The sequence below is a fragment of the Lineus longissimus genome, chromosome 7 (genome assembly GCF_910592395.1).
Source record: "Lineus longissimus chromosome 7, tnLinLong1.2, whole genome shotgun sequence".
NCBI lineage: Eukaryota > Metazoa > Nemertea > Pilidiophora > Heteronemertea > Lineidae > Lineus > Lineus longissimus.
The window spans coordinates 17,199,046-17,213,160 of NC_088314.1; the positions used below are offsets into that span (position 1 = coordinate 17,199,046).

Here is a 14,115-nt window from a genome sequence, read left to right on the forward strand (position 1 = left end):
ATGTAACCTTCTGGGCCTGGTTGTAGAAAGAAGGCATGTTTGTTTTTAAACACATGTTCAGTAGAACCTCTATAATAAGTACACCCTCGAGAACAACAAATTCGGTCCTTAATAGAGAGGTGTCCCAATGAAAATTTCAATGGACATTACTGATGTTCGGCGCCAATTGCAGTTTCTATTGGCGAGGGTGTCTTTGTAACCTTCTGGGCCTGGTTGTAGAAAGAAGTCATGTTTCGTTTTAAACACATGTTCAGTAGAACCTCTATAATAAGTACACCCTCGAGAAACAACAAATTCGGTCCTTAATAGAGAGGTGTCCCAATGGAAATTACTGATGTTCGGCGCCAAGTGCAGTTTCTATTGGCGAGGGTGTCTTTGATATAAAATACCAATTTGGGACCAAATGCAATGCATGTCCTTTATAGAGAAGCTGTCCTTGATAGAGAGGTGTGTCCGCTAAGGGAGGTTCCAGTACATGAAATGATATGTCCATATGCTGCAACGAGGCTATGTGCTTTCAGACAGCTGGGCCCTGAAGGTAAAAAAATTGCCTTAGAGGATTTCGCTTTCAAGATTTCAGAGTTCCGAGGACACTCCGTTAATGAGGATGCTGGTCTATCACAGGTGAACTTCCAAGGCCATTTAGCCTGGTACCCATTTACTCCTGGGTGGAGAGAAGCAAGTAGGGCTTAGTGTGTTGCTCAAGGACACAAAGATGAACAGTGCTGATCCATCCGAGTGTCGAACCTTACGACCTCCTGGTGACAAGCCGGCACTATCCCCTCAAAAAACAGATCAGAAAACATGAATATTTACGAAATATTTGAACTTTATTAGGACGTAAATTATCACGAACAGGACAATATTTACGATTTGCCATGACCGTAAAAGATTAACTTTCGAGAAACCACAATTTTTCTTCCAAGCCCTGTTCTACATACCAGAAAAGGGCAAAAGAAGGGCCTAGAAGTAAACCGCATATCTGACTCATCTTCATTTATTGATTGGTGTAAAATCACATCTGATTCATCACACTACCACTCTGTACAGGCACTCTAAAGTGACATCACTAGGACATCCATTTTGGACGTCAATTAGTGACCTTGACCCTGCTGACGTTGCCTCCAAGGTGTACCATGCGGGGATAACATCTCAGTTGACGTCGCAAAACTTTACTTTTGCAATATTGGGTTGACGACAACGTTTGCCACATTGATTAGTGACATAAATTCGTTCCCCAAAATGGCATCTTTTTTGCGATGACGTCACCTGCATGTCCTCATTAACCCTTTCCACAAATCGTCAATCATAATTTCCTACTGTTCCGTACTTCCCACTTGCAATGGCATCTGGGAGATACATGTGCATGTAGTAAAATGCACCATATCTATTCTCTTCACAGATAAAATTTCTTCCTATTTCACAATTTCATACTTCTATGCATAATATTCTCTTTCTGTTTTTATACGTTTAACGCCAGTAAATCTGAGTTTTGGAACGGGAGGTTCAGGCATCTTATCATAAACTTTCACAGGTTTTGGTCCATGATTTCGGCGACCATAACGTGCATCTTTCCGCTGCCAAAGTCCACTTCGCGGACGAAAACCTGCCCATCGTTTCGCTCCAGCTTTTCCATAATGTATCTTATTATGATCAACATTTCCAACTCTTCCGACCGTCGCTGCACATTTTTCGTCAACGTTTATCTCCTGCTTTGATGGGAGTTTTACAATACAACGACCATCCACTTTCCGGATCAAAATGGCTGACACTCCGGCACTAACAACAACACGGCCACCCGTCCCTGGCCACCTCTCCACTGAGTTAACAAGTGTGCCAATTGGAAGGGCTCCAAGTGGATGAGAATCACCTTCAAAGGCTTTCACTGAAAAAATAGAAAAAAGGATTATTTCCAGCAAAACTGCCCCTGTAACTAACTGCAGGACTGATTTTCTCAAATCTCAAAATGGACTAAAACCTTTTCATATGCATTATTACATAACATCCTAATACCAGCTTGAAAAGTCAAATTTGTCACTGATCACCATTTAGCAACAAGAAGTAAGTCTGGTGTCCTTGAAACTGCTCAGATTAATGAATGAAAACCTCTTCCTGCCCTAGGTTTTTACCAGGCCGTTCAAAACTCCCCATTTTAAACATTTCGCAACAGGCTGCTTTTAAGCTGAGGAAAACTTCAACATGAAGAAAAACCAAGCTTACCCCTTTACCAAAAGGATATGGAGTTGAGAACACGGAGTGTCAAGTTCAAGTGATTACAAGGACAGCCCTTTTCAATTATACTTTCCTTCAGCAGGAATTTGGGACTTCTGATCAGGTATCGACCAATCAGAAGGCATCTAACATACTACCGGTAGTTTGGCTTAGAAGACAGAGGCCATGGGGCTTACAAGGCTCCTGATACGGTCAATACCCGAGTGGAAGTCCCACACCCCTTCTTAAGAAAAGTGACCAATTTCGACACAGTGTGATACACCATCCCTCCCCTTGGGCAAAAGGGCCTAGGTTTGAGGGGAAGAAGCACTACTCACCTGCCATCCGAGGGATATCCGATGATGACTTTATCAAATCTCCCTTCTTCATATTCTCCGTTGCTATGATGTAACGTTTATCCTCGCCTTGCGCAACCAAGGCAATGTTCGCCGATCGATTTGGGTCGTAACAAATCTCGATCACTTTCTCCACCATTTTGGATCCATCGTCGTTGCCGCGCCTCTTCCAGTCGATGAGGCGATATCTCCGCTTGTTTCCACCACCTCGTCTCGTGATTCTGTGCCCTGTTGAACAAGAAGTAACCAATATATTGCTAGAGATCTTCAGAACCCACCTGGGTTCCTTTTCTACATGTATATTGTATTGCAGAACACCTGGGATCCACTAAGGAAAACCTGGGCCATATTGTATGGCGGGTTCCTTTGCCATATTGTATGACAGGATACCTGGGATCTCCTCAGGTTGTACCTTGGCCACATTGTATGGTAGCACTGCCTGGACCAGGGTTCCTTTGACATATTGTATGGCAGGATAACTTGGATCTCCCCAGGTACGAACCTTGTGCATATTGTATCAGTATGGCACAAGGAGGATACCGCGGTGACGTCACATCACGTGATCCCGACCCATATTAGTGATCGCTATGGCCAATCAGATTCAGTCTACTGACAGCACCAGCGCTGAACACATCTCCACGTCTCACTGTCTGGTGCGCTCCTGTACACAAAAACACCAATAGATATGAAATATTGCAATACCTGGTATGGATTCTTCCTGTGTAGAATAAAATTTACAGAGCAACTTCCACGAATAAAAAAGACGTTTGGCGTGGCCAAAGTGCGGAAATTATGGGAAATAATGTCTCCGCTAAAATACACTACGAAATACACTAGGCAATGCACTACGCGATACACGGTAGAGATGCAGTTGAGTTTGTTATTGTTTTGACTTAGAAGCCCGCCCATATCATAATATATTCATGTATTCATGAATTATGAACTCATTTCTGTCCCATACAACTCTAAGAACAGTCAATTTCTCCTTAAATCATCACCGAAACCGCGATATCCGCAGGAAGATTTCGTTCTAGTGTCCGAAAATGCATGATCTTACAGGGGCGCTAACTCGACAAATAGAGGGGATCTATGGGGATCTATGCGAGTTTTAGGTATTACAGGTCTCGAACTTGTAAAATCTGTAAACATGCCTCCAAATCCCATTATGATAATGAAGAGATTGCCCCATATCTGGGAGACTGTTTTGAAACCATCGCTAATTTTGGAAGATCGGTGCCGGCTATTTGGTTTAAAAAACCCTATTTTTCCCCATCAAAACAGCACTTTTCATTATTCAAATGATAGCTTATTGTCTGAAGACCTATTTCATAGCAGAAAAGTACTAATAACTCTGATTTGATGCGAAAAATCTAACTTTTTTGATGACTTGATTTTCCCTTGGCCGTGGATCGAGTTTGTTTACAATATGCAGCGCCATCTTGGAAAAGCCGTGACGTCACCGCGGTATCCTCCTTGAGTATGGCAGACCACTTCGACCAGTGATTCTTCACCATATTGTACGGCAGGAATAAGAACCTTGGCCATATTGTATGGCAGACCACCTGGACCAGGGAGCCTGAGCCATACAGGATGGCAGACGTCATGGCAAATGTCACAGAGGAAAAACACCAAGGTCATGTCAGGGATTGAACCCGGGACCCTTGGCTTATAAGGCCATCACTCCACCAACTGGGCTCTACGGGATTTCTCCCTAGTCAGGGCTGGTACGACTGATGCCAAGACTACATTGGTTAGCAAGTGAGACAGCTAAGTTTCTTGATCCACTTGTCTTACCATGTTCATCCCTCCCAGCAAATCGATTCATTTTAATTGGTTGAACTGTGTACTTTTCCTCCTCTACTAATTTAGTGATTCGTATTGGAGGAGTTTTATACCACATCGGAGGCCTGAAATAAACATTTATAAAGTTATCAAGATTAAAGTTAATAGTCAGTTACGTATTGAACAATGTCTGGGGGGCACTGTTAAATACAGGTGTAGAGGATGTTTGTACCCTGAGAAAGGCCATTGCTCCATAAATTTTGTGGAAACTTGATATATAGTTTACATCTTCTTCTTCTTCAGCATTTGCTCTATAATCTGAGAGTATTCCTCCTCCAAGATTGGATGGAGGTCTTCTTACGTGCCACTACGGTTTGGACCAGTTTAGTTTATGAGCCTAGAACTAGAAGTAGAGTCCACGCAAACTACTCATGCTTCTCACTAGGGCGGGACGTTTGCAAGCTCTGGCATAGACACAGGACACAAGAAATCTCTATCTCATTTGAAGGACTGTGAAGAGCCGAGTATTTTAGTCCTTGAAAGTCATGCCTGTTCATCCAAACATCCAGGAAGACAATTCCGGGATCTCCCCAGAGTCCAACCCGGGCGCAATTGTGTGGTACCCAGCAGTGTAAAAACACTATGTTATGAGGCTCCTCATACGTTACATCAAACAAAAACATCTTAATCGAGGTGCCTCATAACACCGCTGGTTACCACGCAATAGGGCCTATGTTCGATACTTGGGAGAACACAGGATTGAACATGTACTTCTGGATGAAATTGGTGTGGTTTTCAAGGAAATAAAATTCCTGGCTCTTCATTACAAGTTTGAGACTCACTATGAGAAAAATTAATGAGGGATGATACTTAAAGCTGTGCTTCTTTGTAACAGGGTGTCTATGGCAGGACAAGTAAAAGATCCCACATAGGTGGACAGTAGCCTATAGTGGACTCCATACCTCTGAAAAAATCTAATAGGGTTACGACACCGGTAACACGAATGATATGATACTGATAGTGATACTATCAAAAGGACAGCCTGATGCACGTACAACTACAATACAATAGGCTGACAGAAACCTGGGAGATTGGAATTACCGTTTCTGAAGCACAGCAGTAGAAGAGATCATTCTAGCCTGGTGCTGAACTTGACCCAGAGTTGATAAGGACATCCTCTGCAGGCATTTTGACAACATTTGGACAGCCATTTTGACAGACTCTGTAAAAAGGAAAGGCGTTTGCATGTCAATCATCATTATTGTCCAATCTGCACAATTTACATCATGAAAGGTAATTATTAATTTCATTGCAGAATCCCTGACAAGTGACATTAGTGACAAATTCCAAAAAATGTCATCACTACCAAAAGGTTCTTTCTATAGCTAACCCTTACCAAAACTGACAGATCAAAACGAGTCATGTACCAGGAGAATGACACATTTTTGCTCAAATAGTTACCCCAGTTGTTTTATGAGACACCCTGTTTCTACTGTGAAATGCATCCTCCTGTACATTTTACACGCATTCATGTACATCATAAATCATTAGAATTCATAGAGTCCCAGCAAATTGGAAGCTATTTCTTACACTCAAAATAATATGTTAGTCTGAACAAACGTTTCCCACCTTAATATATATACTTAGATTTGACCAAACACCAGAAAATGACGATATATTGCGAAGGAGAAAATTTTACGAGGTCATGGGCGCAGCCATCTTGTCTGGCTGTTCCATCAGCCGAATGCCCTCGTTGTCCGAGCGCCGATCCGCGTCGCGACCTTGGTCAAGACACTTGCCAGGCTAAAAAGTACCCAGCCTTTTCGCCCACGGTACACAGGAATTTGAGGCAAAAAGTGCTAATTACAAGAAATTAAAAAATTCCCATGGACTTGAAATATCGAGACCCTTGGCCTTGAAAATAGTCAACCTGGAAATGATCACCGTTCTGCCTGGGTTGTTACCTATTGCAGGCAGACCTTGGTCAAGATCAAGTCAATTAGTTTCTATATCTTGACCTTCAATGTACATGTAGGCCTCAGCTTCCAGACAACGGGGTGGTAGGCTACACTCCGGAGAGACGAAAATAGGATGACGCAATGGGCTGCCCAAGGAGTCTACGGGGCGGAGGCTACAGAGGCAATAGGCCCACCGCTGGAAGTTCAGTATGATTGTCTATCGTATTGGTTGGTCATCTATAGGTGGGTGTGATCATGGGCAAGTCACTTGTATGTGCATCAATCTGGAATCAGTGAGATCGAGGACTCGGGTCACTTATATGCTTTTCGATGGGGGTTGATAAATCACCTGGACACCAGTTTCCATGGTTACCGGTATGAGAATATTTCAAGAGTACAGTCTTTTTGCGGCATGGTTGTCATGAGTGTAATCTTTGGCAAGCCACTTGTCTGTATTATTCAATGGCCATAGATTCCTATATGCAGTCGATCGTCCTCCCCGGAGTGTAGGCTGTGTGGCCTAGGGAAAGTAACGACTTGGTCTATCGATGGATCAGTATGAGAGTGTGAACCTGGGCAAGTGTCTTGTCTATTCATTGATGGGTCATGGATAGGGGGGGGGGGGGGGGGGCAGCTTTCCCCTTCATACCTTACTTATGTACTTTGAAAATCAACACCACTTTGTTCGTGGGGCATTTTCGATTCAGCTCGGAGTTCTCATGCCGACTTATCGGCGGTGAATATCAGTCCCAAATCTCCTCCTTTCCTTGAAGGATGGATATACGCAAAACGACGGTGGATCGGCATGGGAGTTCTAGGAAATGGCTCAAATCCAGAAGTAATCTCGCTAACCCACAGAAAAAATGCAAATAGTTTGCAAAATCACAATTAGATGACTCGAAAATATACTTAGTAGTCTCAAAGGAGAGTCCTCACTGGTATCCGGAAGGCGTCGGAAATTTTCGGTCAAAATCATAACTTCGTCTATACACGGAGAGTGATTTTCACTTGTAATTGACGGATGCGTAAATTCCGGTAGCCTCATTAACAGTTTCCTTGCAGGCCTAATTCATTATGCGTGTCTCGTGTACCACACTCGTGAGCACGATATCGGGCTTGATGATCGATTTCACAAGAATATATTGTATAAGGAAGCGAATACTGCTGATCGAGCCTCCCTGCTCTGTCCAGAAGATCCCTCGCCGGTTGATCAGTTTGTTTGGTTAATATCTAATATAAGTTTTCTCCGTTGATTAGTTTGTCGGGTAAGTCAAGTTTGAATACGCTTTCTCGGTTGTTCGGTTTATCTGGTTAGTCTGTTTTCTCTGTTGATCAGTTTGTTTGGTAAATCTATAAGTTTTCAAAGTTGGACGGGTTGTCTGGTAAGTTTCAGTAAGTTTTCTCGGTTGATCAGTTTGTCTGGTATTAGTCTATGTAAGTTTTCAAGTTTAATCAGTTTGTCTGGTAAGTCTATATATATGTACGTTTTATCGGTTGTTCAGTTTGTCTGGTAAGTCTTTGAAAACTTTCCAGGTTAATCAGTTGGTGTGGTAAATCTATGTAAGTTTTCTCGGTTGATCAGTTGGTGTGATAAATCTATGTAAGTTTTCTCGGTTGGATCAGTTTGTGTGGTAAATCTAAGTTTTCTTGGTTGAACGTGTTGTCTGGTAAGTCTCAGTAAGTTTTCTCGGCTCGGTTGATCAGTTTGTCCGGTAGGTCTATTTGCGTTTTCTAGGTTGATCAGTTGTCTGGTAAATTATAGCGTTTTCTCGGTTGACCCGTTTGTCTTGAATGGCGCATTCATAGCAAGTGAGCCTTTCGGCGACAATGTTCACAATGTTATGTTACTTGTACATACTTTCCTACGCATTGGTTAAAATACATTTCAAGGTGTCATTTTATCGTGAGAAAAGGCGTAATTTTAAACGTCACCACTGCTTTGGGAGTGAACTTAATCAGTTGAAACTGGGCTATCTATGATATCACGAATTGTGCTATATACATGTATACATCCGTGATGATACATTCCGAAGTTGATGCAGGGGCTTGGGCGACCGTGTATAAAGTTTCGGCATTATTCTGGCGGCATGCAATTAGTCTGATCGGTGGTGGATTTGATGGCCGTGGCCATTAGGTCAAATAACCAAATAACCGAGCTGATTAATCCACATATTAGCCTTTATTCTAAAGCTGCTGATAATTCAGGTGAAATCACTTCTGCCACCCGCCACTATTGGTGAACTTATCTCAGCCTGTAGATGCATAGTTCTTTTTCTTCGGAGCTCGTTACGTTTGTTGCATTCTATTGGATTTCATTCCGTGTTCAAGCGTGTTTCGATCGCAGCTGGGACCAGATTTTGATGCCACGCAAAACTGGCTGGTTCCTGTTGTCTTCGTTGGCTGATGCTGATTTCAAAGTCTCCTTCTCCTAGATGTATATGCTTCTTTTTAAAGATTATATTGTATCTAGACTAAAAGGTTCAGAACAGAAACAGAGTTTTTTTCTCATTCAGTTGGCTTTGTCATTTCAGAAAGAAATCACACGACAATGAGCTCAGCCACTGGCGCAGTGTTGTCAAAATGTACCATCTGCAAAAAGATTCCGGAAGAGGTCGCTCTTCAGTGTGAACTCAACCACGCGATCTGCCGACGATGTGTGAGGAAGTCCGTAGAAGGAAAAGCCGAAACGTTGAAGAAGTCTGAATGCACCATATGTCAACAGATCACCTTGAAACCAGAACTGACAGAGTTTACGTTCGTTGAGCCGTTCAAACGGTTTGCTGACATCTTGCAGTTCGTGACGCCAGATCGCGGGGCGTTTTGTCAGGTCAAAGATGGACATGAGCAAGAAAAACCGGCCGAATATCACTGTTCCGATTGTGATATCCACCTGTGTGAATCTTGCATTGATGCCCATATTCCTACGACTCGAGACGCTGCTAAACATCGTCTGTTTTCAATCAAGGAAGCAGATTCCAAGATTGCGGTCATGAGATGTTCGGGTTGTCCAGACGATGCCACACATTACTGTCTAAATCAAGATTGCAAGAAGTCGCTATGTGGACCTTGTTTTCGTCTTGGCCATGAAGATCACAAGGTTATGCCGCTTAATGTCGCCGTGAGGTTCCTTGAGGAGAGCATTGAGAAGCACCGAGCAGAGATGCGACGCCGGGGAGACTCTCTCAGACTGAGGGTTGGAGGTATTAAGTCCTTGAAGTCGGACTTCGGTCAAGAGGCAGATCGCATTATCGCGAGGGTCCGCGATGCGGCGAATAGGATGCGTAGCATCATTGATAGAGACGAAGATGAACTTTGTCAAAAAATCACGGACATAAAAGACACTAGTGCGGCCATGTTTGAAGCTGTCCTACAGGACATTGACATAAACGTCGATCGATTCGAGCTTCTTGAGCAAATCCATTGCAAATTGACCGAAAGCGAGCCCAGTCCCTTGAGAACGGTCAGTGCATTTGGGTTCATCACGGAGAATGATCTCACCGGCGGCGCCAATAAGACAGATTCTGTTCTGTCTCAGCTCCACGCTCACCAGCCCTACAACTGGCTTTACAAGCCAAACCCAGGGAACCAGGCGATGTTGGAGGAACTATCGAACAGGAAGACGAACATCTTCGGCGAAGTTTGCAAACGGCGGACGCTTGAAGAAGTCGCCTCTTTGGACATCACATCTGAGACTCAGGCGCAGGTTACGGGGATGGCTACCAACGATGATGAACAGATTGCTATATCGGATCGTTACACTGGAGTCATTTCTCTTTATGGCATCGGCGGACACATAAATCACATCCACGGCGTTCGTGTCCCCTCTGTTGTCCCCAACGTCCAGACAGAAATACAAGACGTCGCATTTCGCCCTAACGGTAATCTACTTGTCACCAACTTCCCTGTTGGCGTGGTACTGGAGGTCACTCTCACCGGAAAGATAGTCAAGCAGTTTTGTCTCAACATGCCAAAGTCGACATGGAACCCTCTCGGTATCTGTATCAATAAACGGAACGAAGTCGCGATCACCTTCATCGGTACGTGCGGCGTCACGTCCAAGAAGGCGTTCTCAATCCACACCATGGACTGGGATACGTTCAAGGTTACCAAAAGTAGAAGTCTTGATTTCAGCCCGCGTTACATCTGCCCCCTAGACGACGGGGGTTACGCTGTCAGCGATTCTATCTCACACTCGGTCTATTTTCTGTCCGCGAAACTGAAGCGACGATTCGTCTACCCGGGGCGCGCCGGACTGAAGTGCCCCTCTGGCTTATGCTGCCTTCCCAACGGGAATGTTCTGATCACAGAGAAGGAGAACTGCGCGGTTCACGAGGTTTCTCCCAGCGGAAACTACAGGAAGGTCGTCCTAACTGAAAGAGATGGGTTGAGGTTACCCAAGGCTGTCACGTGCACCAAAAATGGTGACGTCATCGTAGCGGACGAGCGTGGGGATTTGATAAAGGCATACCGATACCATTCCATGGGAAGGTTGAAGATATCATAAGGAAATAATTTTTGAGATTTCCATTAATAGGACAGGGTTGTATGTAATTCGGCGATAGATACATTTCTTGTACAAACGTGTCGATGTACATGTACTGTGAGTCATAGGAGTCAGAGTCCCCGGTGACTTAGTTTAACAAAATGATGTGATACTGGTACAATTCTGTATTTATTCAAGAATTTTTAAAAACTACTGAATGTAATTCGAGAGCATGTATGTTAACATCCATAGATAAATCTTATTGTTCACTTGGTTGGACTGTCAACCATTCCGCCATTGTATTCTGGACTGATTCAAGGGATTTGGGACGTTTTATTCTCGCCCGATACAAGAGCCATCTGGTGGCAGAAAATTGAATTCGTCTTTCTATAACCCCTGTTGGTGCTCACATGGATGCATGCGCTTTGTGGCGCCGATTACTTTTTGGTATAGTACAACCCCGCTGTAACGAACCTCGCTATAACGAATTCCCCCTATGACGAACACTACCCTATAGACCCAAATATTGTTTCTCGAGAATCGGCACTTTGGTAAATCAAAGCTGAATGATCAACCAAGTCGGTATCCGTAAAACATAAACGAACATTTTGCTTGGATCCCAAGGAGTTCGTTACAGCGAGGTTGCACAGTATAAATATCGTAATAATCGTACCTGGGAACTTCGTCCCGATTCTGACGAACTTGTCGACTAAATACGTGTTGTGAATTATTAAAGAGACAAGTACATGTAGGGCCGGTCTGAAATATATTGTTGATTTCTCATACAAAAATGGCTTTCAGCAGGAGGCAGAATTATTGTAAATCGTTTAACTGCAATAAACACTGTCGATTCACGAGAACGGAATGTAGCTTACTCGTCGACTTACGGGAAACTTCGCAAGAAGCCATGACCAAAAACTGCTTGCAACACTGGCGAAAGTCGGCCACGTCGAGCGAAACAAAGGAAAGAGTGGAAAGAAAGGAAAAAAGGAAAAAGGAAAGGGCAAAAATTGGTTATCATTGCGTATTTATCGTCGTAGTCGAACATGATATTATGTACATTACAATGCTTGCAGTATGTTTTTATGCCGTACTATTTTTTAAATTGTAATTTAATTTAAACACCAAATGAACACGTATTTTGCTCACAGCGGATGGGTAAAGTAACATACTTGTTTGGGGATTTCCACTTTAGTTATCACATGATGTCACAGACATCGGCTGCAGACAAAGCCTGAGCTCAGTTCTCTGTTACCTCTGTAGTCCGTTTTGACGTAGCATGGCCACGAAAATCCATATCGGAGATGAGCATTGTGCCGTAAAGCTACATGTACCGGCGATTAGGTACTTTATATCCTCCTGGCCACCTTACTACCCCCATGTTGTCCCTTTAAAGCCACTTCCACCACTCATCAGCTTCGCAGCTGGTCACTTTCACCCACTGATGGAACCCATTCACCATTTGACATTCGTAATCTTGACTCCCGTCCGCATAGCAAGTGCCTTTCCTTTGACACTCGCATGGGCCAGTACCGAAGAGGTAGGATATTCTATCTTCACATACCTGGTTCTTCATACACCCTGAAAAGACAACGCGATATAGTAAACCGAAGTAGAAACATCCTTTGCCGATCTATCGGCGTTGCGCGTATATCATCCATGCTTCAGGAGAAAGACGGTAACTGTAGGATTGAAGTTCACCGCCGGTATTAGTCGGCATGGACCCTCGGCGGCAACGCACAACCACTGCGAAACTCAAGTCGTCAGAGATACATTATGTACATGGCCTCTTTTGACGCCGACGAAAACGCCTGGAGCTTTATGCGTGGTTTGAGGTTTGGGAAATGTCGGGCGTTCGCCTTTAACTCGATACACTTCAATTAGTTTGATATCTTTTGTTTAAGAATGAGGGTTCAAGTCGGCAAAGGAACTTTTGCGACCAGACCAAATCAACAAAAACCGTGGCCGAGAGTCAAAACAACGTGGGCTTGAACGTGTCAATTATATGACCCTAAAATATTACGTTCGATGCTCGCCTGCACGATTAAAGGATCACTTCAAGTGAATCAATAATAACTCACCCATTGAGAAAAGTGGACGCATTTCATTACTACTGGTACATTCGTAACGGATGCAGGCCCGCTCCCACTGCGAATTGTAGGAACGCTCGCAGACACGCTGAAACGACAATCAGAGCGCATACTTTTCACGCATTTATGCTTGCCACTCGCCAGCAAATTGTCTGTTTAATCAATCTAATAGGCTGTATTCGACTCCCCGTCCTCGAATCGAACACTCGCGAATTCCGTTCTGACTTTGAGGGGCTTCATGCAATGGTAACGAGATTTTGGGACTTTGGTCTCTCAGACTTTCAATGAGAGAACCGGAAGAACCGTTCTAGAGTATAAAATTTACAATTTTTATCAATAAAACATGTCGGAATTGATAAAATTGGCCATCTGATGCTTTGCAATTGGTCGAACAGCGGGACTGAGTTGACAGGTAAAGACTTAGAGGTTTTACCCTTTCGTACAGTATAAGAAAGTTAACTGGTTTCTCCACTGGTACATAATATCATTAAAAATGATATTGCTCCTAATGATCGGTGAGCAGCGATTATGATTACAGGTATTGCTCGTTAGAGCGGAGCTTCAGCGCCTGTCGTTCAGTCGTATAGTGAGTGCACTGTACCGGCCATTGCGCGTAGAAGTTATTAAGCAGCGTCGCGCATCTTGACATAACCAGTGATTTTCAATATACTCCGCCTCTCGATGTTTAGGAGTGTCAAAAGCGCGGTCGTCAATTGGATGGGTGACCGGCGTGTGTACTACAAAGGGTCCGACCACTAGTGCGCTAAAAAAGCGAATATTGAAAAACTTCAAACCCGTTTAGAAAAATGGTTTTCTAATGATTCAGGAGACGAACAAACATATATTGTCCATGTATTGGAGGGAAAATCCGCGCACTATTTTATTTCATGTCAGTTTAAAATATAAAGGTTACTTACGTGTGAATGCATCTGGTTTCCTCTTTTCGATATGTCATGAGTGATATGCGCGGAGAAAACCAAGTCGAAAGTACAAAGAGCTAGGAAGAGCAAGAGGAGAGGCGACATTGTGAAGGAGCGACCAAGAAACATGCGTGCCATTGAATAGCAACTAATGAAATGAACATTTCAATGGAGGAACCTAAGCCACGTTAGTAATAAGTTCAGAACAAAGCCATGACAGGTCGAGGTTCGCGTAGACTGGTCCAGGCTCCCGCGACGATATCTATCGAGACTGGTCTCGCCCATCGTAACTTGAGCCTCCCATGATTACGAACA

At 43.7% G+C, this 14,115-nt stretch overlaps 2 protein-coding genes and 1 long non-coding RNA gene across 3 annotated transcripts; 1 reads left to right on the top strand and 2 right to left on the bottom strand.

Annotated features, from left to right (window-relative positions):
* Nucleotides 1-809: 809 nt before the first annotated feature.
* On the bottom strand, nt 810-6,073 carry LOC135491135 (large ribosomal subunit protein uL2m-like). Its single transcript, XM_064776809.1, has 5 exons — nt 5,979-6,073; nt 5,451-5,571; nt 4,362-4,474; nt 2,550-2,795; nt 810-1,885 (listed from the first exon to the last, which is right to left on the bottom strand). The coding sequence occupies exons 2-5, from the start codon at nt 5,558-5,560 to the stop codon at nt 1,437-1,439; spliced, it is 918 nt and encodes a 305-aa protein (XP_064632879.1). The 5' UTR covers nt 5,561-5,571; nt 5,979-6,073; the 3' UTR covers nt 810-1,436.
* Nucleotides 6,074-7,480: 1,407 nt separating this feature from the next.
* On the top strand, nt 7,481-11,567 carry LOC135491063 (uncharacterized). The gene is made up of 2 exons (XM_064776710.1): nt 7,481-7,572; nt 8,839-11,567. Exon 2 carries the CDS (start codon nt 8,856-8,858, stop codon nt 10,809-10,811), a length of 1,956 nt encoding a protein of 651 aa, XP_064632780.1. The 5' UTR covers nt 7,481-7,572; nt 8,839-8,855; the 3' UTR covers nt 10,812-11,567.
* LOC135491064 (uncharacterized) lies at nt 11,540-13,956 on the bottom strand. The gene is made up of 3 exons (XR_010447772.1): nt 13,798-13,956; nt 12,872-12,968; nt 11,540-12,371 (listed from the first exon to the last, which is right to left on the bottom strand). It is a non-coding gene; the product is annotated as an uncharacterized LOC135491064 (long non-coding RNA).
* Nucleotides 13,957-14,115: the final 159 nt, after the last annotated feature.

Excerpts from the sequence above, each read along its gene's own strand:
- LOC135491135 (XM_064776809.1), bottom strand. The coding sequence starts at position 5,560 with ATGGCTGTCCAAATGTTGTCAAAATGCCTGCAGAGGATGTCCTTATCA. Across the intron at positions 4,475-5,450 it reads ACTGCTGTGCTTCAGAAACG|GCCTCCGATGTGGTATAAAA; the intron begins GTAATTCCAATC and ends TGTTTATTTCAG. Across the intron at positions 1,886-2,549 it reads GGATATCCCTCGGATGGCAG|TGAAAGCCTTTGAAGGTGAT; the intron begins GTGAGTAGTGCT and ends CTATTTTTTCAG.
- LOC135491063 (XM_064776710.1), top strand. The coding sequence starts at position 8,856 with ATGAGCTCAGCCACTGGCGCAGTGTTGTCAAAATGTACCATCTGCAAA.